At 39.9% G+C, this 24,238-nt stretch overlaps 1 protein-coding gene and 1 long non-coding RNA gene across 2 annotated transcripts; both read left to right on the forward strand.

Annotated features, from left to right (window-relative positions):
• Positions 1-4,064: 4,064 nt before the first annotated feature.
• Positions 4,065-12,571, forward strand: LOC117533144 (stonustoxin subunit beta-like). Its single transcript, XM_034196780.1, has 4 exons — positions 4,065-4,204; positions 4,388-4,487; positions 9,349-10,812; positions 10,908-12,571. Exons 2-4 carry the CDS (start codon positions 4,397-4,399, stop codon positions 11,441-11,443), a joined length of 2,091 nt encoding a protein of 696 aa, XP_034052671.1. The 5' UTR covers positions 4,065-4,204; positions 4,388-4,396; the 3' UTR covers positions 11,444-12,571.
• Positions 12,572-13,906: 1,335 nt separating this feature from the next.
• Positions 13,907-23,767, forward strand: LOC117533139. The gene is made up of 3 exons (XR_004567015.1): positions 13,907-14,039; positions 15,224-15,370; positions 23,730-23,767. It is a non-coding gene; the product is annotated as an uncharacterized LOC117533139 (long non-coding RNA).
• Positions 23,768-24,238: the final 471 nt, after the last annotated feature.

The following is a 24,238-nucleotide window of genomic DNA, read 5'->3' on the forward strand; positions in this document are numbered from 1 at the left end:
TGTTTTCTCATAAATGATGCGGTGAGCAGAAGGACAGAATTACGTCTAAACTGACGCCGTGTTGCATTTCTATAGACTGTAGATACGAGCATGGTTTTATATACTATCACGTTTAATCGTGTTTTATGCCGTTTGCCAAGACTTGATAAGTTGCTCGTAAAACACAGGAGGTATGGAAGCTAAGAACACCATATCTGGTCAATTGAACAGCTAATATAACGCAACACATTAGTTGTATTTCCTTTAACTGGTGGATATAGAGTTGCTGCGGGGGGGGTTGAGGGGGGGGTTGAGACGCACAGGCTGCAGTGGAGACGCTGCGCACAGCTGATCGACAGCTGGGACACAAACCACCAAATACAAAAACATAATTCAGATCCAGTCGTCATGACTCCACTCCGGGGGGATTCCCCGATCATTTCTTACAGTCTCTCATCAAGGGGGGGTCTCCTGTCCCCGGTACAAACACACTGCCTGAGGAAGGCTATGTGTATTGTTTTTGTCATACCACTTATTTATTTAGTTTGATGACGATCCGACCTCCATGCTGCTACTCTGGTTCAAACTGCATCCACCAAACAATATGATTTATCTCCACCTCCCCAACATAACCAACCATGTTCTGTCGTCATTTCCTGCGATCTTCTCCATGCAGTCAGAATGAATGAATGAATGGGCGTTTCTTTGACTATGTATAGGCAAATATGGGCGTTACGTGAAGCCCGCAAAAGCTGCACCGCATTTCGAGTCGATTGTGATTTACAAAGGGAAACCGGCGTAGGAAGTGCCGTACGCACTTTCTTCGCCGGTACGCAATGTTTTGTGAATCGGAAAATGTCGGAAAATATCTGTACCTATTTTTTGGATTTCTACTACGTAAGCAACCTTCCCACGTGAATCCTACGCACAGCGTTATACATGAGTCCCCAGGGCCTCAGCCCCTCTCTCTGCAACTGGCTGCTGGACTTCCTCACAGAGAGACCACAAGCTGTACGGGTCAACAACAACACCTCAAACACCCTCATACTGAGTACGGGGGCCCCCCAAGGATGTGTGCTGACCCACGACTGCAAACCCAACTTCAGCTCCAACCACATTGTGAAGTTTGCTGACGACGTTACTGTGGTGGGTCTCATCAGCCACAACGATGAGACTAACTACAGGAAGGAAGTGAACCATCTGTGTTGTTGTATTTGCTGTAAAGTGTCTCTACTGTAGGCTAATTTTATTATATATACAGCACTTTGGCTCGACCAAAAATCGTTTATAAATGTGCTATTTAAATGAAAATAAATAAAACTTGAACCAGCTGGTCCTGTGGTGCCAAAACAACAATCTCCTCCTCAACCTGGAGAAAACAAAGGAGATTGTTATTGACTTCAGGACAACCAACTACCAACCCCCTCTCCCCCTGACCATCAACGGTGCTGCTGTGGAGCAGGTGAGCGGCACCAAACTCCTGGGTGTAACCATCACAGATGACCTCACCTGGAGAAACAACACCACTGCTCTAGCGAAGAAAGCCCAGCAGCGCCTGTACTTACCTCCAACCGCAAAGCACTCAGCATTGTGGGTGACTCCACCCACCCCTCCGACAGCCTCTTCAGCCTCCTGCCTTCAGGGAGAAGGTTCCGCAGCCTCAGCTCGCGCTCCACCAGGCTGAGGAACAGCTTCCTCCACCAGGCGGTCAGGATGCTGAACTCTCTCCCCTCCCTCCCTCCCTCCCTCCCTCCCTTCCTCCCCTCTCTCTCCTCTCCCTCTCTCCCTCTGACATCTCTCCCTTCTCTCCCCTGCCCCAAATGGACCTGGACTTTAACCCCCCCCCACCCCACACACACAAACACAACCTTCCCTCATCCAGCAGCAGTCACTTTTCTTCTCATCTCCGCTGCTACTGCTACTGTTTCTGTTGATTGTGTTTTTTGTTTTAATTATATTTATTACCTAGTACTTATTACTTAGTTTTGATACCCCTTTTATCTAGGACCTTTTTGTATCTTGTTATATGTATATATGTCACACTGTGGGACTGCGAGAAACGGTATTTCTAATTTTCTGTATGTATAACACGTGGAATTCTTGACAATGAAGTTGACTTTGACTAAAGGGCCAACGCATCACACTTCAAGTGCACCTCCACACAATATAGTTCAATGCTATTCGGTAATATGATTCATTATCTCATACGTCCCCGTTGTCATCAAGTAAAGTAAGAAACTCTGTGCATCAAACTGCCTGATACTGTTGTTCTTTTGGGGGATTAATCGGCTCGGTATTCCCCTCCCGGATGATACTCCCGCACAACGGGTCTAATCACCAAACACCATTACATTCATCTGTGTATTTCTTGGAAATATATATATTGTTGGATCAGAAACATGTCTCTACTGAATGAAATTGGAATTAGGGTTTGTATATATAAATGATTGTATGTATGGAACTATTAACAGAGCTTTCTCTGTATTTCTGTGGAGCAGTTGGCTTACACATTTCATCTTTACATGAGGTTGTTTTCATTTCTGGAAGCATGTTATGTAAGAAGTCTGCAGAAAAGATGACCAATCAGTGTCAGGGAAGTGTCTCTGCATTCCTACAAGAGACTTCCTGTTTATCTCATCAGGAAGGTGTTATCTTGCCATGGCCCATCACGATAAGAACTGTTATGACAGATGTGTTCAGGTGTGAGATAGGAGGTTCTTATGGAATCGGTGTGGGCCGGGTTTTTCTGTTTAGCATAAGGCTAAGACATGCTTTATCAACATTAGAATGATGAGATATAAAACAATAGTATAAGTAAAAGTCAACGAATATCTGTTTTGTTAAATTTATTATTTTGATTACATCTATATATGTTCACTCTGTTCTTGAGCAACATATAAAATAAAGTTCAGACCTGACTTTACACTGAGGGCCAGTTGTTGTTATTTATTGTATTCTGGAAGAAGTGTCTCATCCACTATATTCTGACTAACGCGGTAACATCCATAGTTTTCTTGCTATTGACTTTATATCAATTGCATTCTGGTAAATTGTATATATTCATTGTAATCTGGTGAATGGTGGCTTACTTATTGTGTTCTGAGCATTACTGGTTAAACTGGTGAAAGTTACCTAAAGCATTGCATCTTGGTCGAGATGACCTGAATCATTTTCAGCTTTACTTTCAAACTGTTTATGTTAGAATAATATTCAAAAGACTCGTTGTAACCCTGACCCTAGTTGGTCAAACATATGGTCCACAACAAGGCGGCCATCTTGAATTTGGTCAGATGTTGTACTTGGTGCTTTGTGCTGATGATCCATTACAGAGCACTTTACATTTCCACATGATATGCTCCAGGTTCTTCTGGTGATAACTGATCTTGAAGATGATTTCAAGGTCTCAGAAATGTATTGATTAGATCTCGTTCAAATGAAGCTGGCGATGCCATGTTAAGTATCAGCAATTCCTCTCTTAACAGGAAGTGACATCATACGATCATGTGGAGGAGCTCTAACATAAAGTGCATTACCTTTGGGGTGGTGAATGAGCGACATTCTGAAATATAATTGTCACATAATGAGGTCAGAGTAATCAAGGAAGTACAACTCAGAAACCTACTTTTGAAAGCCTTACTTTGGAATTAAAAAGTAGGCCCCTTTCATTCCACCCCATGTGTGGAATATAAAGTAAACATAAACAAGTCGGCCGTTGTGTGCCTTCATTCCCTTTTTTTAGAAGTTACTCATAAAACTGAATTACATAATCTGGAAACTATTCAACTATTCATGCGCAGTAGATTACAGTATATCACATCTTATATCACTGTCTGCACAGGTACAGGATGTCTGTAAAAACAACTAGATGAAATGCTATCCTTTATTTCTTTGTAACAGGTGACTTGGTATTACTGATGTCACCCGTTTAAGACATGTTCTTTCTTGTCTGTGGAAATACTGCATCCCGAGCACAGTGGACTTTCTGTCTATCTGTTTATAACATGGTCATAGCATAATTCTGAGGAAGCCGTTACAGCCTGTTAGGCAGGTCACATTGGGAAATGTTTTGGCAGGTGTGTTCAGGAGTGACAACAGGACGTCAGGGGAGGAGAGTATCTGACAGTATATAAGTCACCTCACAACATCACATTTCATCAGACTTGAAGCTCCTGCTGGAAGTCAGAAGACCCTCACCCAACTCTGCTGATCTACACAACTTCACCAGGTGAGGACTAACAGACGAACACACATTTATTATAAAAACTTTACTTTTCTTTGTAAAACAGCTGCTAGATTAGTGTCTGCAGGGATATACTGCATTTGTAGCCACAATACAATGTCAACGTTCAATACTTCTTAACAAAAGTTTAAATCGGTTTCTGAAGTCTGTGCTGTTTCTTCTCAACAGGTTGAACAAATGGACTTAGATCTCATGAACGTTGCTGCCCTCGGAAGACCCTTCACCCTAGGGATGCTCTATGATGCCCGGAAAGATGAACTGGTCCCAGGTAAGACTTGACTTTGACTACTTTGATATTTAAAAAATAATTTCTAAAATATTTCTGCCTGTTGTGAAAATGTAAGTAGAGTTTACCAACTGTGACAGTCACGTTAGTGTTATTTATTTTCTGTCACAAAACTTCATAAAAGTCTCAACATACATAATATCCTCTAGAGCAGGGGTTCTCAAAGTTTTTATGAGTGAGGGCCAATTTAGGTACCCAATATTGGATTGAGGGCCGCCCAAGAAAAATCGGAACACAAAATAATTCCAAAACAAATCCTTTCTTTATTGTACTAACCAATTACCGCAACTCGTGAGATGCCTAGTTGCCATGCAACCAGTATTCTAGCAAACTTTCCACAAACTGTCATTCATAATTTAGGAATGACAACCCAGGGGGCGCAGTTTTACCATTCTTAACCCTCTGGAGTCTAAGGGTATTTTCTCGATTTTTAGATGTTTTCTTAAATCACCTTTTAAATGTATTTCTTCTAACATGGCACCCCATGTGTTAAATATCAAAATGTTCAGGACAATCTCTGGTCTTGCTATATATGCAAATTACTCACCTTAGAGCACTGTTTGATGAGATAAGTAGCTCAAAAGTTTAAAATGTGAAATCCGATTTTTGGAAAATCTTCAAAACTCTTGTGAAAACACAAATGTACTTATGTGATCGAATTGTTTTGGTGTTTTAGATTTGGTTACCAAAGTCCTAGGATCACAAAAGCAGTGAAATATTTGAATTACACTGTATATAAATGTGTTATTCATGTCTAAAATGAAAAACATTAAATTCAAATTTTGAGTAAAACAGGTGTTTATCACTCTACTTTCACCACAGCAGGGACTGAGATACATCAGGACTGAATAAGGACTTCATATTACATACCAAGGTTCATGTGATGTGTACAAATACAAATTGAGCATTCAACCTTTTTTTTTCAACCAACAATTTATTATAAATATGTTTTTTTCAACCAACTATTTATATAAATATAAGAAACTGGAAAATCTCACTATTTACAATATTGAACATCAGAACTTTCAACCAACTATTCATTATAAATGTCAAGACAGTGTCACGGTCTTTGTCTGTCTTCCAAGACATTGGGTCTGGCTGCTGTGAAGATGGGGGTGATGGTGCATGGGCTGCTGTGTAGGTGGGGTGTACAAGTGCTATACGAGACCTCCACGAGACCTCCTTGCTGGCTGGGTTGAAGGTGATGGCTGTGGTGGAGCCTTTGTGCTGAGGTGTATCTTGACCTGGTGGCAGCCGCAGATGGAGGTGGAGGCAGCTGTAGTGATGCTGGTCTGCTGGTCCTTGGTGGTGATGGTTCTGGTGAAGGCCCTTGAGCCACAGTAGATCTTGACCTGGGGGCAGGCACAGATGGATGTTGTGGCTGCTGGATAAACGCCGCCTGTGTAGGACAATAATTACAACTAATTTCATTGAAATAAAGTTCAAGTAAAATGTTGCTCAAGCACAAATAACAATGCACACATAAAAATAAAGTTGGGAGGTTGCAGAAGGAGTCTCTCTCGCTCTCTCTCTCTCTCTCTCTCTCTCTCTCTCTCTCTCTCTCCTCTCTCTCGCTCTCTCTCTCTCTCTCTCTCTCTCTCTCTCTCTCTCTCTCTCTCTCTCTCTCTCTCTCTCTCTCTCTCTCTCACACACACACACACACACACACAAACACACACACACGCACAGGTATTTCCAGTTACTTTACATTCAGTATAAAATCACAGACACACATATACATAGGCTACATCTGATTACAAAGTCTCATCTGTACAGGACGGTAAAATAATAACAGGCACACATATAAATAAATCTATGACAAAGTCTCATCTGTACAGGACGGTAAAATAATAACAGGCACACATATAAATACATCTATGACAAAGTCTCATCTGTACAGAACAGTATGATAAAATAATCGATGGCAAAAACATGTCACTGTAAATGTCTCCGTTGTGGGATGAATACATGATTAATTTAATCATCTACACATGTAATCTCACTTTTACACACCAACATAACGTTAACACAGAGTAAACGTTTGCTAATGGAGAGTCTATTTTGTCCCAATAAAAAGTTCATGACTATCGATAAAAAATATATATCAATAAACCTATTGTTCATTTTCGCGGTATTCCCCCCACATTGCCAGTACACTATTACTGTAATATTTACACTTACCCATGACCAAATGGATCCTTGTTGTTGTCTTTGTATTCTTCTTCTTCAGAAGAGTCGAAGACTTCAGGTTCTGAGGCTCTATCTTCACTGCTGCTAGCGAAAAAAATCTCTAGCGAAGTCGGCAACTGTAAAGTTTTTTTTAGCCATTTTATCTGTCTCTCTCTTTCTCCTCAAAGACGTAAACTGATGGGAGACACGTGGTTTATGTTTTTTTTTACTTGGTGGGTAGGCCCTTAGTGATTTCTCGATGTCCATTGGTCATTTCAGACGATGGCTGCCGGCCGAGATTTCCTTGACGGACACACAAATCCACCAATCCCACACAGTGTAAAGTCAAGCTGCTTTTGAGCGGCCATATTGGCTGCTGTGCCCTGGTTACAGTCTCACAGGAGATACCGCTGGAAAGCTACTCATTCTAATTCTTACTAGATACAACCATGGAGGATTAAAATATAACGCATGCATTTCAGCGTGTCACATTAACTATCGCGGGCCGCCAGAAACATGTCCGAGGGCCGCCATTGGCCCGCGGGCCGCACTTTGAGAACCCCTGCTCTAGAGTCTAGACTTAACATTTTATTGTAATGACATTGTGTGGTTTTTAGAGGTGATCCTATTGTCTCTATGTAGTGCAGTTTCCATTTGTATCTCGATATTTTATATTTATTCACTGCTTTTGATGTTTGATTGTATTCTCTGGACTTTAATTCATAATTATTGTGCTTTTAACTATTGCCTATGGACTAGGGATACAAACACCCTTTCTGTTTAACTAGCATTTTCTTCTGAAATGTTATTAATATAAAGGGTTGAGTTTTAAGATGGGTGTGACCCCCGCCTCCCATGCACATATCATTGTTAGCACAGTAACTTCAGGGTTAACTCTTCTTTGTAACTTATGCTGAACACATTACCTGCTCCAGAGCCTCTCACGTTTTTATCCACTCATGTAAAAGCATCGTCTACTGAACAATCTAAGCTTGGTGCACGGATCGTGTAATAATATTACACAGATATGAAGAAATTAAAGGGTTTACTTCAAATGACTTTATTACCGTGCAACACTTTGGGGGTTGTGAAGTTACAGTGGCCCAGACTATATGCATTATAAGTTTTTTTTTCATACTTTCATTCATGCAGCAGCTGATTTTAGGGTTTCTAATTAAAACAATTATAATAATTGAAGCTGCAAGCAGCGATGAGCGGGTCTTCGACAATCCGCGCAGATTCGCTGTTGTCCGCACGTCGACGCGCCACGCAGATGTTTTACGGACTCGGTCATTAGCAAACGTGGGTAGTTTCAGGCCGATCGGACAATGTCCATGGGAGTAACAGCAGTAACATTTGTTTGTTTACGTGAAAGTGGTGGGAGATTACGTTAAAACCGGAATTTATTATACCTATTTTCACATTTTCACCAATCCTGACGCGCGTGCAACATTTGTAGAGTTTTTATATATGTTCTGGGGGTCAAATTTCCGTTCAAAGTGGGAAATGAAAATCATAATAATAAGAATAATCCTATCGTCGATATCAATAATGAATTGCGCAATTCGCCCGTCTGTGTGCGCACGTGTGTCCCCCATGTTGTGAGGAGTGTTTCTGTCCTTTCGCCCGTCTCTTTCCCAATGTTTTTGTGTGTTTTGCAGGTTTGATTAGAATAGGGTCTTCTCCGACCTCTGTTCTCAGACCCTAATAATAAACCCACACTGTCTGAAGGTAGCCTACGCCTGCTTGACGTGTTGAATTATATATTATTGGCAGTAATATTGTGAACCCTTTCATTCACACATTTACATTCTGAGGGGAGTTTTTTACTTGCTGGTCCTCCTGCATTTGACAGTTTTAATTAACTATGAACTATGTTAAGTCTGGATAATGTGTTTGAACTCATGGATGTAGGGTTAGGTTTTTCCTATTTGTCTATTATTATGGTTTACTTTCCCTTTGTGAAATATGACACTTTTGACAGTACCCTTATCCATGTTTAAGATTAGTTTGTGATTGTTGCTACAAACTATTACAGTTTTTCAGGCGAGAAACTATTTCAGTTACCGATATGTGATGATTTCATCCCAAAAACGTATTCAAAATATTTCAGAATGTACGTTGATGTTTGGAGCTGTGAGGAAAAAAGAACACATCAGCAATGTTTTTGTAATGGCTCTCACTGCCTGAACCTAGACACAGGTCCGAACTGCAAGTCTAACCATAGGGGGTTAAATAATAACTCATATTTACATTACGTGAGCCACCAATTTGGCGGTAGCTTTTAAGATAGGTAGCCAAGGTAAGCTAGCCAGCTAGGTAGATATATAGCTGACGTTAACTAATCTGATTTACAGATAGAAAGATAGATAATGTTTGATAGTTAAAAAGCTAACGTGTGCTAGCTAAATAGCTAACGATGGCTTGCTAATCAGCCGACTGACAGGTTGAATGATTGGGCCTCTGGTAAGTTTGTTTATCTAAATGTCAGCACTGTGGACCTTTTGTCTTCTGGCAGTGAGAGTTATTTGAAACTGTCCACATGAGCTTTAGACTGCAGTCTGACCGGCCCACACATATTTCATGGACAAGATGCTGAATTATTTGTTTCTGTTTATTTAAAGAAAGTTTCGCCCTGCTTTATCAGGTAACTTATGCTTTCCAATTTCTTTAGGTTTAAAATTATGGGACGATAAAGTTCTACAAGCCAGCGTCACTGAGAGCTCTAAACACAGCAGTCATTTTGAAGTCTCTGGATCTGATACCACCGAATCCAAGTCCACTCTGATGGATATTGAAGCTTCTCTGAAGCTCAGTTTCATGAGTGGACTGATAGAAGTTGGAGGATCTGCCAAATATCTGAATGATGAGAAGAAATTCAAGAATCAGAGCAGAGTGACGTTTCAGTACAAAGCTACCACCAACTTCAAACAGTTGTCAATGACTCAACTCAAAGCGATGAGCCAACAACAAACAGATCTCATCAAGAATGGCTGGGCGACTCATGTAGTCACAGGCATCGTGTATGGGGCAAATGCCTTCTTTGTGTTTGACAGTGAGAAGTTAGAAGCCAGCGAGGTTCAGGACATCCAGGGCAGCATGCACGCTGTGATAAAGAAGATTCCTGCTTTAGATATTGAGGGAAGTGTTAAACTCAAGCTGACTGATGAAGAGAAAGCCCTGACTGAGAAATTCTCCTGCAAATTCTACGGAGACTTCATTCTTGAAAGCATCCCAGCAACATTTAAAGATGCAGTGCAGACCTATGTAGAACTTCCACAGCTACTGGGAACAAAGGGAGAGAATTCAGTCCCAGTGAAGGTCTGGCTGATGACGCTGAAACTGTTTGAACCTGCAGCTACTGGGGTGAGGACAGATATCAGCATTGAGTTAGTGAGGAAGGCACAGGAAGCTCTGGAGGAGTTAAGGGAAACACAAATGAGATGCAACGATTCTCTGGAAGACAAAGTGGTAGAGAGTTTCCCCGTGCTTCACGAAGAGTTGAGCACTTTCCTCAAACTGTGTGGTTATTATAAAACCAACATCCAGCAAGCCATGGCAGAGAAACTTCCCTCCATCCGAGAAGGAAAGGAAGAGGAGAGCTCACTGGAAAAAGTCTTTGAAGACGGGCACAAGTCACCATTCAACCATGAAAAACTAAACAAGTGGCTGAGTAACAAAGAGAGAGAAATCAACGTCATCAAGTCCTGTGTCGACACCATGGAGGGAGTAAAGATCGTCCTGAACCAGAACGAGCTGGACAGAGAGGTCTTTGCTTCAGGTGTAGAGGATGTTCTGTGCTTTGTTTTCACCTCCATGCTAAAGGGTGATATCTACCTTGATGAGATGGCTGACTTCTTGAAATCAACCAAGTTAGGAAGTACCCATGAAGAGGAGTGGTACTACTCCGATGAAGTTCTGAAATCAATGAGAGAAAAAGCCACATCTTTACAGGGTGCTTCCAAAGGGCTGAAGAACAACAGCAAATTCCGTTTCCTCATAACGGCCAAAACCAATGACAACTACAAAGGAGCAAGCATCTACCACTACAAGAAAGGCCAGCTGGTCAATGAAGACTTTCAACGCCAAAAGCCTTCTTCTGTGGAGACCATCACAGACAAGAGAGATCTGATCTGGTGTAAGTCAGGCTTTTTTGAGTAAAAAATGTGAGTTCTCCAGCAGTTTGACCATCAAAGTTACTGATAAGATACTTTGTTATGTTTTCTCCATCAGATGCCTGTGATCTCCATCTGGACCCAAACACTGCCCACAACCGTCTCACTCTGTCTGACGGAAACAAAAAGGCAACAAATGGAGCATGGCATGATTATCCTTCTCACCCAGAGAGGTATAGATCAGACCCACAGGTGTTGTGCAAAGAGGAGTTATCTGGGTGCCATTACTGGGAGGTAGAGTGGAGTACCACTGGCAATGAGTGTGTGTTTGCTGCTGTTTCATACAAGGGAGTTGACAGAATAAACAGCAAGTTTTGGTTTGATCCAGCATGCTGGTGTTTCGGCAATGAAGCCAAACTTAAGGCATTCCATGCCCGCAAGCTGGAGTGGCATGTACCTTATCCCATTGGTGAGTTCAGTAGATTCGGGTTGTATCTGGACTGGCCTGCTGGCACGTTGTCCTTCTACGGAGTCTCCGGCCACACACTGACTCACCTGTACACCTTTCGCACCACATTCACTGCGCCTCTTCTCCCAGGCCTCAGGGCTCATTTTGATTCCAACTATGCCTACCTGTGTCCAGTTGAATTGTAAATTAACTGGATTCATACAGCGCCTTTCCAGTCTTTACGACCCATCAAAGCGCTTTTACATTGGCAGCCATTCACACACATTCATAGAGGCAGAGGCTGTCACACACCTGCTCAGTAGCCTAACGTTCACACACATCTACACACAGTCGGCCATTCTTGGTCTGCCTAAAGTTTAAAATGGAAACCTATAACATCCCAATTTAACTTAAACTTGCTTCACAAAATAAAAAATGCATTCAAAGAGGGACAGGGGAATGTTTTATTATTGCTTTCAATAATTTAGCTTATATGATGAAGTACTCTGGGGAGTGGTCTTCACTGTACTCTGGTTAGAGTTCCCATTCATTAACATTGTGTGCAGTTATTGTCTGGTGTGAAGCGGGTAAACCTGTTGAACACCTGAGAGGTCAACATGTCCCAACTCCTCCCACTAAGGCAATGATGAAGAACTCTTAGCTTCTTGGTCGCTCTAAAGTTTGATATGGCAACCTAACATCCCATTCTAACTTTAACGTGCTCCACAGAATCACACATTCATTCAAACCCAGAGGGACGAGAACAAATGAGGATATAAAAAAGTGACTTGTTTTCAGTGAATGTTGATTTCATCATCTTCTCAAACTGTTTAAAGTCGATGCTTTACGAACAGTTGAACAATATTTCTTCATAGGAACTTTCTATCGTAGTAACATATACTCAAGCATTATATATCCGGCAATCGCTCTGTCAAAACTGATGTTGAAATACAATATAAACATAATGGGGAAACATAGTTGCTTATTCTGTTGAATTTATGCTCATTATTTTAGGACATAAGGTTCTTCAAGAGCCAATTGCTTTTGCTTTGTCTTTTTTTAAAGCGAGTTATATTTAGAGAACACAAGAGGAGTCTTTTCTCTCATGAAACCGGTGTGGGTGGGTTTCTCTGTTGAGGTCAAGATTAGACATGCTTTATCAACATTAGAATGATGACATATGAAATCATAGTTTAAGTCAAAGACAAAGAATATCTGTTTTGTTAAATGTATCATTTTGATTATGTTGGGAATATCCTATCACTTATTTCAGCATTTGTTTATTTCCTTCTTTGTGCAGAACTCACAGCTCATGAATAAAAATGCAGAACTTGTTTTGTTTGAGAGAATCACTGTTAACACCATGTAGTTGGAAATATTGCTGATGAAGCAACATCAGATTCCTATAACACTTCAACATCTGGATATGTTCACTCTGTGCTTTAATAAAGAGACCTGACTTTACACTGAGGGCCAGTTGTTGTTGTTTTATTTTAAGAAAGTGTTTTATATTATGTTATAGTTTTAATTATGTTGTTTTGTCAAATCTAAATTAATATTAAACTTCTAAGGTTCTTTGACTGCAACACTTTCCCCATAGATACATCTTTTATGGAAAGTTGCAAAGAGGATTTTTTGGTCAACAATATTATTATTCTTGGTACATTTTATAAACACTAATCTATGCATGAAAGTGAATCTTAGGTTCTATGTATATCATAAGTATTTCCTTATCAAGAAGACCCTCCCCCTCATGTACAAGATGCACCTGGATTCCAAGGACATGCTTTGCACCTGGATTCCAAGGACATGCTTTGCACCTGGATTCCAAGGACACGCTTTGCACCTGGATTCCCAGGACACAGTAGATTTTCATCTTTCTGATTGATGGTGTCAGTCAGGTTGAATTGACGCATGAAGGGAGTGTTGGCATCTCATTGGACTGCACTGTAAAAAAAGTTTTTTCACAGAAATGTACTGTATTATTTTACAGACCTTTCTTGTTTTTCTATATTACGTGTAAATACCATACAAATACAGTAAATTAGTTTTATTGAAAAATAAATAAAGGTTTTATTCTGTAAATTGGTTTGATGAGAAATTATCGTTTTTTACAGGATAATTCCATTGTTTAATTGTCTTGAATGTTAAATTACATTGATTTCTATGTAAAAACACATAAAATACACATAATTTTACTGCATGTAAAATGAAGGCAACTTTTTTTTTTTGTTGCAGTAAAACCTTAAAATTAATGTAACAAAATGTAAAAAAACTAAAAATAACTGTATTCTGTACTGTTGTAGAATAAAAATAAATCTTATTATAAAACATCTCTAAAATGTTAAATAAATGTATACATCTTCACAAAAAATGTAATATCTTGCAGAAATACCCAAAAATGATTTTGTGTAAATAAAGTAGTTTTCATAGTATACTAAAATAGTTAACTGTAAAAAAAAGTGTCAAATAAAAAAATACGTAAAATGTATGTAAAAAGCTACGGCACTTAAAATGGAATCCAGCCATACAACGGCAGACAAGATAAGCAGGATTGGAATGAGTCCACAACACTCCTGATTGGTTGATATAAACGTCATCGAAAAAACCTGCCAATGAGCACTGTCCGCGCCTTCCAATCCAATTTGAAACTTCCACGTCAGTTTGAGCGGCTCTCCTGCGGAGCTACAGCTGTCTGTATGTCTGCTCACGAGTTTATGGACTAATATCGGAATAGTTTTACATCTACACGTTAAATATGGGCATCGGGACGTCAACAGAGAACAGAAGACTTGAGATCTGGTGAGTCCTGCAACTTTAATGGAGTTAAACATGTATTTAGATAATCCTTAGTTTGTGAATGTTTAATTGTGTATTTAAGGTTACGTTTCTTCTTCTAGTTCAGTGAGTTTTGAGTGATGAGACATATATGTTAAGGGAATCTGTGGAATCTCAGCTTTCATATGATACGTTTGTGCAGATAGCATGAAGTAAAAAAGATCGCTTTTGCCAGTTATGTGCTAAAGTAGCGTTAGCCCCGTTAGCTTGACTTGTGTTTCGTTTAGTTAAAAATGGTTAATATCGTCAGTTAGCTGAGTTTCTTCCCGTTAAGTGGGTAAGCATCATTAATAGGTTGTTACATTTTAAGAAGTCCTGAGATGCTGTTTCTTGCAAGATGTCCCACCGGCGGGACAATCGGGCTATACAGGTTAACAAGGTGGCTGCTAACGTTAGCTTAATGCATAGTGCAGTGCTGCCATCCTCTTGTCTCCAACGCGGGACGATTACACATAAACGTGCAGCAGGGTGTCACAGTGTTGTCGCCAATCTTATTGTAAAGTTTCACAGCTTTTTTACAGCGGAATCCAGTTTGTTAATGTTCAGTAGCCAACAGCTATGATAGCATAAACTGCTAACCACTAACGTTTGGCTAACTTGCTAGTTAGCTCTGCTCTATATTACAAGCTAATATGACTAGCTAATGTCACATTGTGTGAACTAAAATAGTTGTTGTATTACTACATCATACATGCCTGGTCCAAATCTCTGCTAAAATTATTATTTTAGCAAAATTATCATTAAAGTATCTTTTATTTTTTTGCTTTTGTATCACACTTGGCATAAACTATTTTAGTTCATCAATTAGAACTGGAGAATTAAAATAATGATTTGTGGTAATAAAAAACAATGTATTTAAAGAAACACTCAGCCATGCATGAAATAACATAGGAAATAATACGGATAATTGTTTACCCATGTTGTGCCTTAGAAGTGTAGTGATACAAACATGATTTTTATTTTAAAGAAAGTAAAAATGAAAATTAGAATTGGTGTTGATCAAAAACAGGTTAATTGAGGAATTCCTGGAAGTAATTTATTGCAAAGATATTTACAATTTAAACTAATTTGGGTCACTTTTGCATGTTGGTTGTATGTTGTGTAACAAAGGGTTACCATGACAGCTGTGATGTTCACTCTTTTGACAGAGCACCAGTGGACAGTGAAGACTATGGAACAGAACATGTGATGGCTTTGTGTGGAAAGCTGCTGACGCCAGCCTGTGTCCCTCTCATCAGTCTCTCCAGGCAGCACCCAGCTATTCTTCCATCTTGCAGATGAAAATACTTTGATATGTGAGTAATAACTAACTTGTGTCTAACATAATATTGAATGTCAGTGTTTCCCCTAGGTTTACTGCTCATATATTCTTTAACCTCTTAAGCCCCAAGCCTGTTTTTCAGGTTCGAAAATGACATGCCCAAAACAAAGGACTATAACTTAACTTCTAAAAGGGTTATATGAATAATTTCTTTTATCAAAGCAAGGTCACATCTGTGAGTTGGATGTAGAAGTGTCGGAATCAATAAAGATGTTTCAGTGTCAGAGTAAATCCAGATGGAACATAGTCAAAAAGTGTACATTTTGTTTCCGCCCAAATAAAACCCATTACTTATAGTGAAAACCACCCTTGAATGATGGGTTAGTAGCCTAAAAGCTATAGGAATCCAAAGTATAACATATAATAAGTACCCTGTATCAAGATTGAGGCAAAACAAGTGAGAATTGACCTTTTTAGAGAGATTTAGCAAAAAAAAAGTCCAAGCGGACTAAGGTTTGGGCACATTTGGGTACATTTGGTTCCATCAGTGCCATTTAACCTTTTTCAGGTACCAGACTGTAAAAATCATTGTACAACATTTAATTATCACTATAGGTATTCATTCCATAAAAAAAAATAAAAATTATTGTTAATAAATAAATAAATAATTAAGTGTGTGTGTGTGTTTCCCTCTTTGCATGAGATGCATGTTACTTGCACAATAAAAATGAGGAAACTTAGGAAACATTTGACTCCAACTGGAGCAGATTTATTAAAAAAAATTAGCAACACACTATACAACAAGCATTTTTTGGGTAAAAAAACAACTTTATACAAACCCTGAATGTTACAGTGTTACTCCAGTAAGTCATGCCATGCCCTGTAAAAGTTATGTTTGGTAGTGCAGCACAGAGGGACCTCACACTTCCTGCAGTACACAGGTGTCTTCACCCTTCAGTTGCCAGCATCAGAGCACCTCCTGCAGTACCTCCTGACCTTGGTGGCATCTTCCCCATAATACTCGGGCATCCAGACGCCATATCCTCATCGCCTTCCTCACTGTGAAAACAAATGTGGAAAAAAACAAATAGATTAATTCTCTGGCTTGTACTTTCAAAAATGTAACTCAAATCAGAAATAATTTCTTTACAACAACAGCAGAACATCAATTTTGAGTGTGTGAAATAACATTATATCACTCAAAATGTATACCGTGTAAATTATGTGAGACGGGGTTCATATAATCTGTTCAATATTTAATATTAATATTCTGTCTGTCATATATATGTGTGTATATATATATATATATGTGTGTATGTATATATATATGTATATATATGTGTATATATATATGTATATATATGTGTATATATATATATATATATGTGTATGTGTATATATGTACACACACACACATATATGTGTATATATATGTATATATATGTGTATATGTATGTATATGTATATATATGTATATGTATATGTATATATATGTGTATATGTATGTATGTATATATATATATATATATATATATATATGTATATATATTTAGTTGTAAGTCACTTTGGATAAAAGCGTCAGCTAAATGAAATGTAATACCGTGTTAAATTCAACATGTCTTGTATTTTTCAACAACAAGAACAAGAAACGGCATCCATCTTCTTTGTTGTTGAGTGTGTGAAAGAACATTATATCACAAGATGGATGCCGTCGTGTTATTGTCACGTGTATGAAATTACTATAGATGAATACACTCTTACACCAAATAAATAACAAAAAGATAAAAACAGATGAATACTCTTACACCAAATAAATAAGTAATAGATACAAACAGAGAGATTACCTTTCCGGTGACGGAGGTTCATAATCAGAGTCATTACTGTCCCCTTCGTGCGTGACGAGATCACTATCTTCCGACGGAGAGTCCTGAAATACGATGTCCAATGCCTCCTCGACGGACAAAAAAGTCTTCTTTCTGGCTGCCATTGCTACGATGAAGACAAAGAAAACAAATCCTGCTGTTTCGCTGATCGATCTGCCGTTCTCTGCTCTCCTGTCGCCGCGGGACATGCTATGCTACGCTATAGCCTAGTATGCAGCGTACAAAGACTGGGTCGTGCGTAAATCAGCTCTATTGCCTTTATTTATACTTACGCAAACTCCTATCTCTGGAACCCATTGGTCGATTTGGATGATTGACACCTTTTTTGAATCGTTAGAGCCAATCGAATCGAGTAGCAGTTTCAAATTACGTAAATACGTCATGCCTGCGGAGGGGGAGCTATGCGTAAAAAGCAGCTCCCGCAGCTGAATCCACGGACTGTTAATCGTTGGACCTACTCTTCTGCCGTGAATGAAAGGATTGATTCTCAGTAATCATTTTAAAGTGACAAGAGACATTGGATTAACCCTGAGCAGCGTTTTTATTCCTTTGAACACAACTTTTGATCACAAAACAGCCAAGGTAAGACCTAATTATTGTCAGGGATTTGAAAACTGATATTGTTTACTTGCTATGTTGTGGCTGCCAGCTCGGTTAATGTTGTGCCTGTAGTGATGGGGTGTACACCCATGGAATCTGTGGAATCTCAGCTTTCAGAAAATGTGTTGTTTGTGCGGAAAGGATGAATTATAAATGATCGTTTTTGTGAGTTATAAGCAGACATAGCAAATTGCCCGTTTTTTGACATGGGGTCATTTAGAGGCTTCTTGTGAGACTTATTTTTCGATTTTTTTTCGTATCGTCAGTAAGCCAAGTTTCCTCCGGTCAGATGGGTATGGAATATTAATAGTTTCATGAATGACACTTCAGATATAGCACTGTTGCTACATATATAGCATTTTCGGACCCGAGCTCGGGTCCGTGGGGCTTAAGAGGTTAAATCCTCTGGAGCAGAGAGCAGGGTTCGTACGGGTGCTTGAAATCCTTGAAAATGCTTGAAATTTGACGTGGTGTTTTCAAGGTTGGGAAAGTGCTTGAATTTTGGGAATGGTGCTTGAAATTGAGATAAAGTGCTTGAAAATGTAAATGCTTTACTTTTACAATAAATTGCTGTCTGACTGAATAGTTCGCTTTTTAGATTAAAAGAAAATAATTGCTTCGCTTCTACATAAAATAGCTCCGCTGCACCTTCCCGCGCTGTGCGCGCGACCTTCAAGTGTTTGTGTTACGTGTGACCTGGGCATTCTGATGAGAGTGATAGATGACTGTGTGCCAGGAGGTTGCTGTTTCAACGAGCGTTGGCTAGCAGAAGACAAATACAAGCCATGGCTAAGACGAGGGTCAAGCCCACGAGTAGCCTCCTGCAAAGTTTGCAAAAATAACGATGCGAGAGTCTGCGCTGACGAGCCACATGAAAGGTACGCCGTAGTAGAGCATTTTAGATTAGGCTAACGTTGCATGTTATGTTTGTTTAAGCTAACGTTAGCGAGCTGAATAGCGAACTCGATTGAGGGATAATAATAATTGCAGGGGACAATCATTTCAGAGGAGCGTAACCTATGTTATGTGCGTTACAGTCGCCATCGTGTGGTGTTCAGAGGATGAAGCACTCAAGGCATTTCGTGTTATAAGTCAACGAAATATAATCTATTGATTCGACACACAGCGATTTGAAAAGCAATGTATTTCTACTGGTAGTATGTTTCGTGCCTAAACCAAATGTGACTTGCTCTCTCGAAATCAGTCACATTGACCCGAAGACACGTTTTCGTTTGTGTGTGTGTGTGTGTGTGTGTGTTGTGTGTGTGTGTGTGTGTGTGTGTGTGTGTGTGTGTGTGTGTGTGTGTGTGTGTGTGTGTGTGTGTGTGTGTGTGTGTGTGTGTGTGTGTGTGTGTGTGTGTGTGTGTGTGTGTGTGTGTGTGTGTGTGTGTGTGTGTGTGTGTGTGTGTGTGTGTGTGTGTGTGTAAACACCGGCTGTTGTTATGCTTGCTGTGATGTTACATTAGTCCGTTCTCTGCTTGTAATTATGCCGAAGCTTCAAAGCTGTATTTATCATCTGAATTTGCCGAAACAAGTTTAATATTCTGAAAGCCAATACTTTGTTTATTTGAAAACAAACTGTCTTTTATATAAAATTGAAGTATTATACAAGTAAAACTACATTTTGCTTTAATCCCATGTAATTGTAGAATGAACACAGTCTTCCTTTGCAGATGTATAAGTCAGGTGCAGCTCTATGCAGCTCTGCGTAATTTTGTAGCTACAATTCAGACTAATACGCTACCAGAGGTGGAATAAGTACTCGATCTTGTACTTGAGTCAAAGTAGAAGTACCAGAGTGTAGGAATACTCTGTTACAGTAAAAGTCCTGCATTCAAAATGTTCCTCAAGTGAAAGTAGAAAAGTATTCTCATCAAAATATAGTGAAAGACAGTAAAAGTAGTCGTTGTGCAGATTGATCCATTTCAGAATAATATATATGATATGTTTTATAATGATTGATCATGAAAGTGTTCTCAAAGCTGGTGAAGGAGCAGCTAGTTTGAAGTACTTTGTATACTGCAGGGTAGCTGGTGGATTTACTCCAGGTGGAACTAAAGTCTGATTTAACACTTGATTAGATTTCACATCATTCATCCACATCTGTGAAGTAACTAAAGGTATTAAATACATGTAGTGGAGTAGAAGTACACCATGTACCTCTGAACTGTAGTGGAGTAGAAGTACACCATGTACCTCTGAACTGTAGTGGAGTAGAAGTACACCATGTACCTCTGACTTGTGTTTACTGCCAACCTAAAAGTACCTCAAAAATAGTAATCAATAATGTATTGAAAAGTTATTTGGCTGATTGTTTTATATCGGCTCAGACAGGTTATATGGGACATACAGATGGGTCACTCATTTTGAAATATTAAACTTAGTTTTCTTTTCTTTAATTTTTCATCCTCGTGTAGAAGGCTATCACGAAACACACATTTGTTTGTTTATAGCATAAAGACCATCTGATTTAATGTGAGGTAGGGAAATAATCATTTGAGTATGTGTATATAAATATGTAATTTACAACAGCTGTAAGATGCTTGAAAAGCTGGAAAATGCACCTTGAAAATGCTTGAAAAGTGCTTGAATTTGATTTTGGAAAAGGTGTAAGAACCCTGAGAGAGAGGAGCTGTGGATTATTGTTATTGATTAATGCATCAGTGTTTCTTAGGGTCAAAAATGCTAAACTCAACTTAAAATGAAAGCGTTTAGTTTATTTAATAAAAGAGCTCATGTTCAATGTGAAAAGTGACCGTAGATATAGATTTGTTGCAATTTGGTGCTATATATATATTTAAAAAAATAATAATAATAAAAAAAAATATATGGGTTAGGGCAGGGGTGCCCAACCTTTTTTGAACCGAGAGCTACTTTTAAAGTTGCCAGTCTGCCGAGATCTACCAGTCCAAATAGAGAGGCGTAGCCATTACTGACAGCCTACTACCAGGTATAAATACACACTTCTACTTGTATAAAACTGACCTTTGTACGATGAATACTTCATAAAATACTGCAGATCCTTTATCTTACCTCTTTCTAATCTACACACATACAAGTATTTAACTGAAGTTACACAACAGTGCTGTTGATACAGAGTTGGAGTTTATTCACACGTCACTACAGTGGGTCATGTTCAAGAAACATTGAACAGTGCTGCCACATATGACTCAGGAACAAAGAAAAGACTCTGAACCCTTTCTTTGCCATTAAAATGAGGCTTACTAATAAGACAACTCAGATCTGAAGCTACTCAGGAATCTGCTGCCAAAGTGCAATAAAAAAGACAAAATTAATAGAATCAAACCCTTTTTTTGTTGCATTTTAGTCGAGTATAAAAAGAAATGCCTTTAAAATAGGATGCAAGCAACACTAGTTTCTTAACCTGAATTGATAATCAGGGCTCGACATTAAGGACTGCCCGATGGCCCGGGGCCATCTAGTATTTAGCTCGGGCAATGAAGCCTCACCTGCTGGTTGCCCGATCGGGCAATCTATTGTGCCAGTATCATGCAGCTTGCGGATCCAGTAATGAGTGACCCGACAGTAAAACTAAACATATCTATAACTAGTTTAGGTAGTTTGAGAGGTAATTAAAATAGCTACGTGTGATATTCTAACCTGAAGTGTGTGTTTTGTCCGCTCACCGCTGCATGTGATCATGCAGAGCTGCGTGTCGACTCGTCAGCAGCAGCTGATATCTCTCTCCCGTCAGATTAGACTTCACTCGCGTTTATGTCCATATCGATCAGATTCAGCTAGTTCTAGCTAATGATATGACTACCTGTTTATTAAAAGACACCTACACAATAAGTGTCGCTATGCAACTGGGTGAGGCCACAAAGTATAGCGCAGCATTATGTATTTGTTTACATGCCCACCGGAACCCCGAGGCATTACCAACAGATCAACGCACAATCAACCCATCCAGGACATCTCTTTCTCCACATTACGTGTTAGACATTAGAATTGACTATTCTCGTCTGTCACATACTCTTTTGTCTGTCACATAAGTGGCGCAACTGAAGCGGTATTGCGCTAAAGGGAATTATTTTTGACCGGACATTTAGAATTTGCCGGCTAATGGGAACTATGACGTCGCCATTTTTGTGTGCTTCGCGGATGCGCTCGGCTCCTCTCGACTGCTGCTCGGGTCTGCTCTGTCAGCTTCCGGATGAGGAGGCATTCGTTCGACCAACTTACAGTAGATAACATTACAAACATTTTGAACAGGGGCCATAATAGTGTAAATAATGTTTGTTTGGCATTATAACTGAATGTAATGTTTTCTACTTTTTTCCATCTGATGAAGGCATTTGCCTTCATCAGATGGAAAGTGGTCTTGGACCAACAACTTAAGTGTTTCTTATAGCTATGCAGGGCATGCAAGCGAGCAAAACACAAACAAGAACAAAACAAGTGAAATGAAGAATAAAATTGAAATTGTACAATACAATATTGTGGTGGTTCATCTTATAATTCAGTCTAGAGAATGCACCAGACAGCATCTAAGACCTGCAAAAATCTAAATTTTCTAGGGGGACGGAGGCCCCCCAAACCCTTCGTGCCATTTCGTCCGCGCGCATTTTTCAGGGCAATCTCTACTGGGCTCAGGGCCATCTGTAAATTAGCTTAGATGGCCCACAGGGCCATCTCCCCAAAATCCTTAATGTCATGCACTGATAATAGACTATAATCAATTTAAGTTTGCATTCTTATACAATTTTGTACAATAATTATAATGAATGAGTTTCAAACAACTAAAACTTACAGCAGATTAATAACGGTATCTAACTTGAGTTTTTATTATATCAAAAACCTGTGAAATGCTACTGTTATTTTTACTGTCCCCCAAAGCGCGTCGGCACGATAAGATGCTCTGGTATCAGCCTTGCTCTTGTTGTTGGGCCTGGTGAAAATGGACTGCTGTGCATTTAGCTGTCCTTTCAGGCCCCTCCCCTTTTGGAGCGTAGGGCAGAATTAGGAGGGAATTCCGTCTCGTAGCGTTTGTGCACCTGTTTTGAAATGCCGCTCCTAAATTACCCTTCTTCGATAAAGCCACGCTCGCATTGCAGATGAGACAGATGGACTTTGAATTGGAATAGATACAAAAATAATCAATCCTCCCACTCGGAGTGAATGAAAATTATATATTTTGGGCTTTTTTGCTTCTGCGGTGTGTGCGGACTGTCACTCCTGTTGACATGGACAACGTCAGCGAACTACTGCCCACCAGCCACGCCCGACACATGGGGTCACGCCGGCCATCACAAAGCTTTGGGTGCATTCAAGTGCATTATCCTGGCACGGGAAGATTATGTTATAGGACGTTAACGATAAAACAGAATATTGTTGTTCTATTTTTAGACACATCTCACGATCGACTGGGAATCTCCCCGCGATCGACTGGTTTGGGCACCCCTGGGTTAGGGTTAACCCTATCCAGTGGTTAGTTTTAGGGTAAGCTCCACTCTTTTTTATTTTATGTATTCACTTTAAGAGAAAGGGATTTCAGAAACAAGTCGCACAAGTTTGGCTCGAGTGGTAAAATTAACAAAGGTAACTGTTGTTACCCCCCTTCTAACTTATGAAATAATGAGAAAAATATGAACGACTCTTCATAGAGCCACGTCCACACAGCTTTAAAGTTGTAGGAAGCTGAAGCATTACATTCGTTGCCAACGGCTAGTTGTCGTTTGCTAAGGTATTAGAAAGTTGGTGTTCTGGAAGGTTTAGCATAGGATCAATGCCCTTGGGATGCTCTCAATAACTGTTTTACAATTTTGTGTGTGTTTTGTGTAACCCTGCTTCAAAGGTCCATCATACAAGATGTAGGGGATCTATTGGCAGCTGCTGATAAAAATATCCATCATTATGGTTTTACTAATAGTTTATCACTTCCTCCTCCAGCACCTGGACACAGCAGGAACCTACGCCAGGATCCTGTTGTGTCTTCAGCTCCGCCTTCAACACCATCTTCCCGGCTCTGCTGCAGGACAAGTTCTCCCAGCTGCACGTGCCCGACTCCACCTGCAGGTGGATCACAGACTTCCTGTCTGACAGGAAGCAGCACTTGAGGCTGGGGAAACACCTCTCTGACTCCCGGACCATCAGCACCGGTTCCCCTCAAGGCTTGCGTTCTTTCCTCTCTGCTCTTCTCCCTGTACACAACACGCTGCACCTCCAGTCACCAGTCTGTCAAGCTACTGAAGTTCGACACCACCCTCATCGGACTCATCTCTGGTGGGGACGAGTCTGCCTACAGGTGGGAGATGGACCATTTGGTGACCTGGTGTGGGGAAAACCACCTGGAGCTCAACGCTCTCAAGGCAGTGGAGATGGTTGTGGACTTTAGGAAGAACGCAGCCCCACCCACCCCCATCACTCTGTGTGACTCCCCAGTAACTGCTGTGGAGTCT

Source organism: Gymnodraco acuticeps, unplaced genomic scaffold (assembly GCF_902827175.1).
Source record: "Gymnodraco acuticeps unplaced genomic scaffold, fGymAcu1.1, whole genome shotgun sequence".
Lineage (NCBI taxonomy): Eukaryota > Metazoa > Chordata > Actinopteri > Perciformes > Bathydraconidae > Gymnodraco > Gymnodraco acuticeps.

What these genes read in the sequence shown, in the direction of transcription:
- LOC117533144 (XM_034196780.1), top strand. Translation starts at nt 4,397, where the DNA reads ATGGACTTAGATCTCATGAACGTTGCTGCCCTCGGAAGACCCTTCACC. An exon ending in GAAAGATGAACTGGTCCCAG is followed by an intron (nt 4,488 to 9,348) that starts GTAAGACTTGAC and finishes CAATTTCTTTAG; the next exon opens with GTTTAAAATTATGGGACGAT. An exon ending in CAAGAGAGATCTGATCTGGT is followed by an intron (nt 10,813 to 10,907) that starts GTAAGTCAGGCT and finishes TTTCTCCATCAG; the next exon opens with ATGCCTGTGATCTCCATCTG.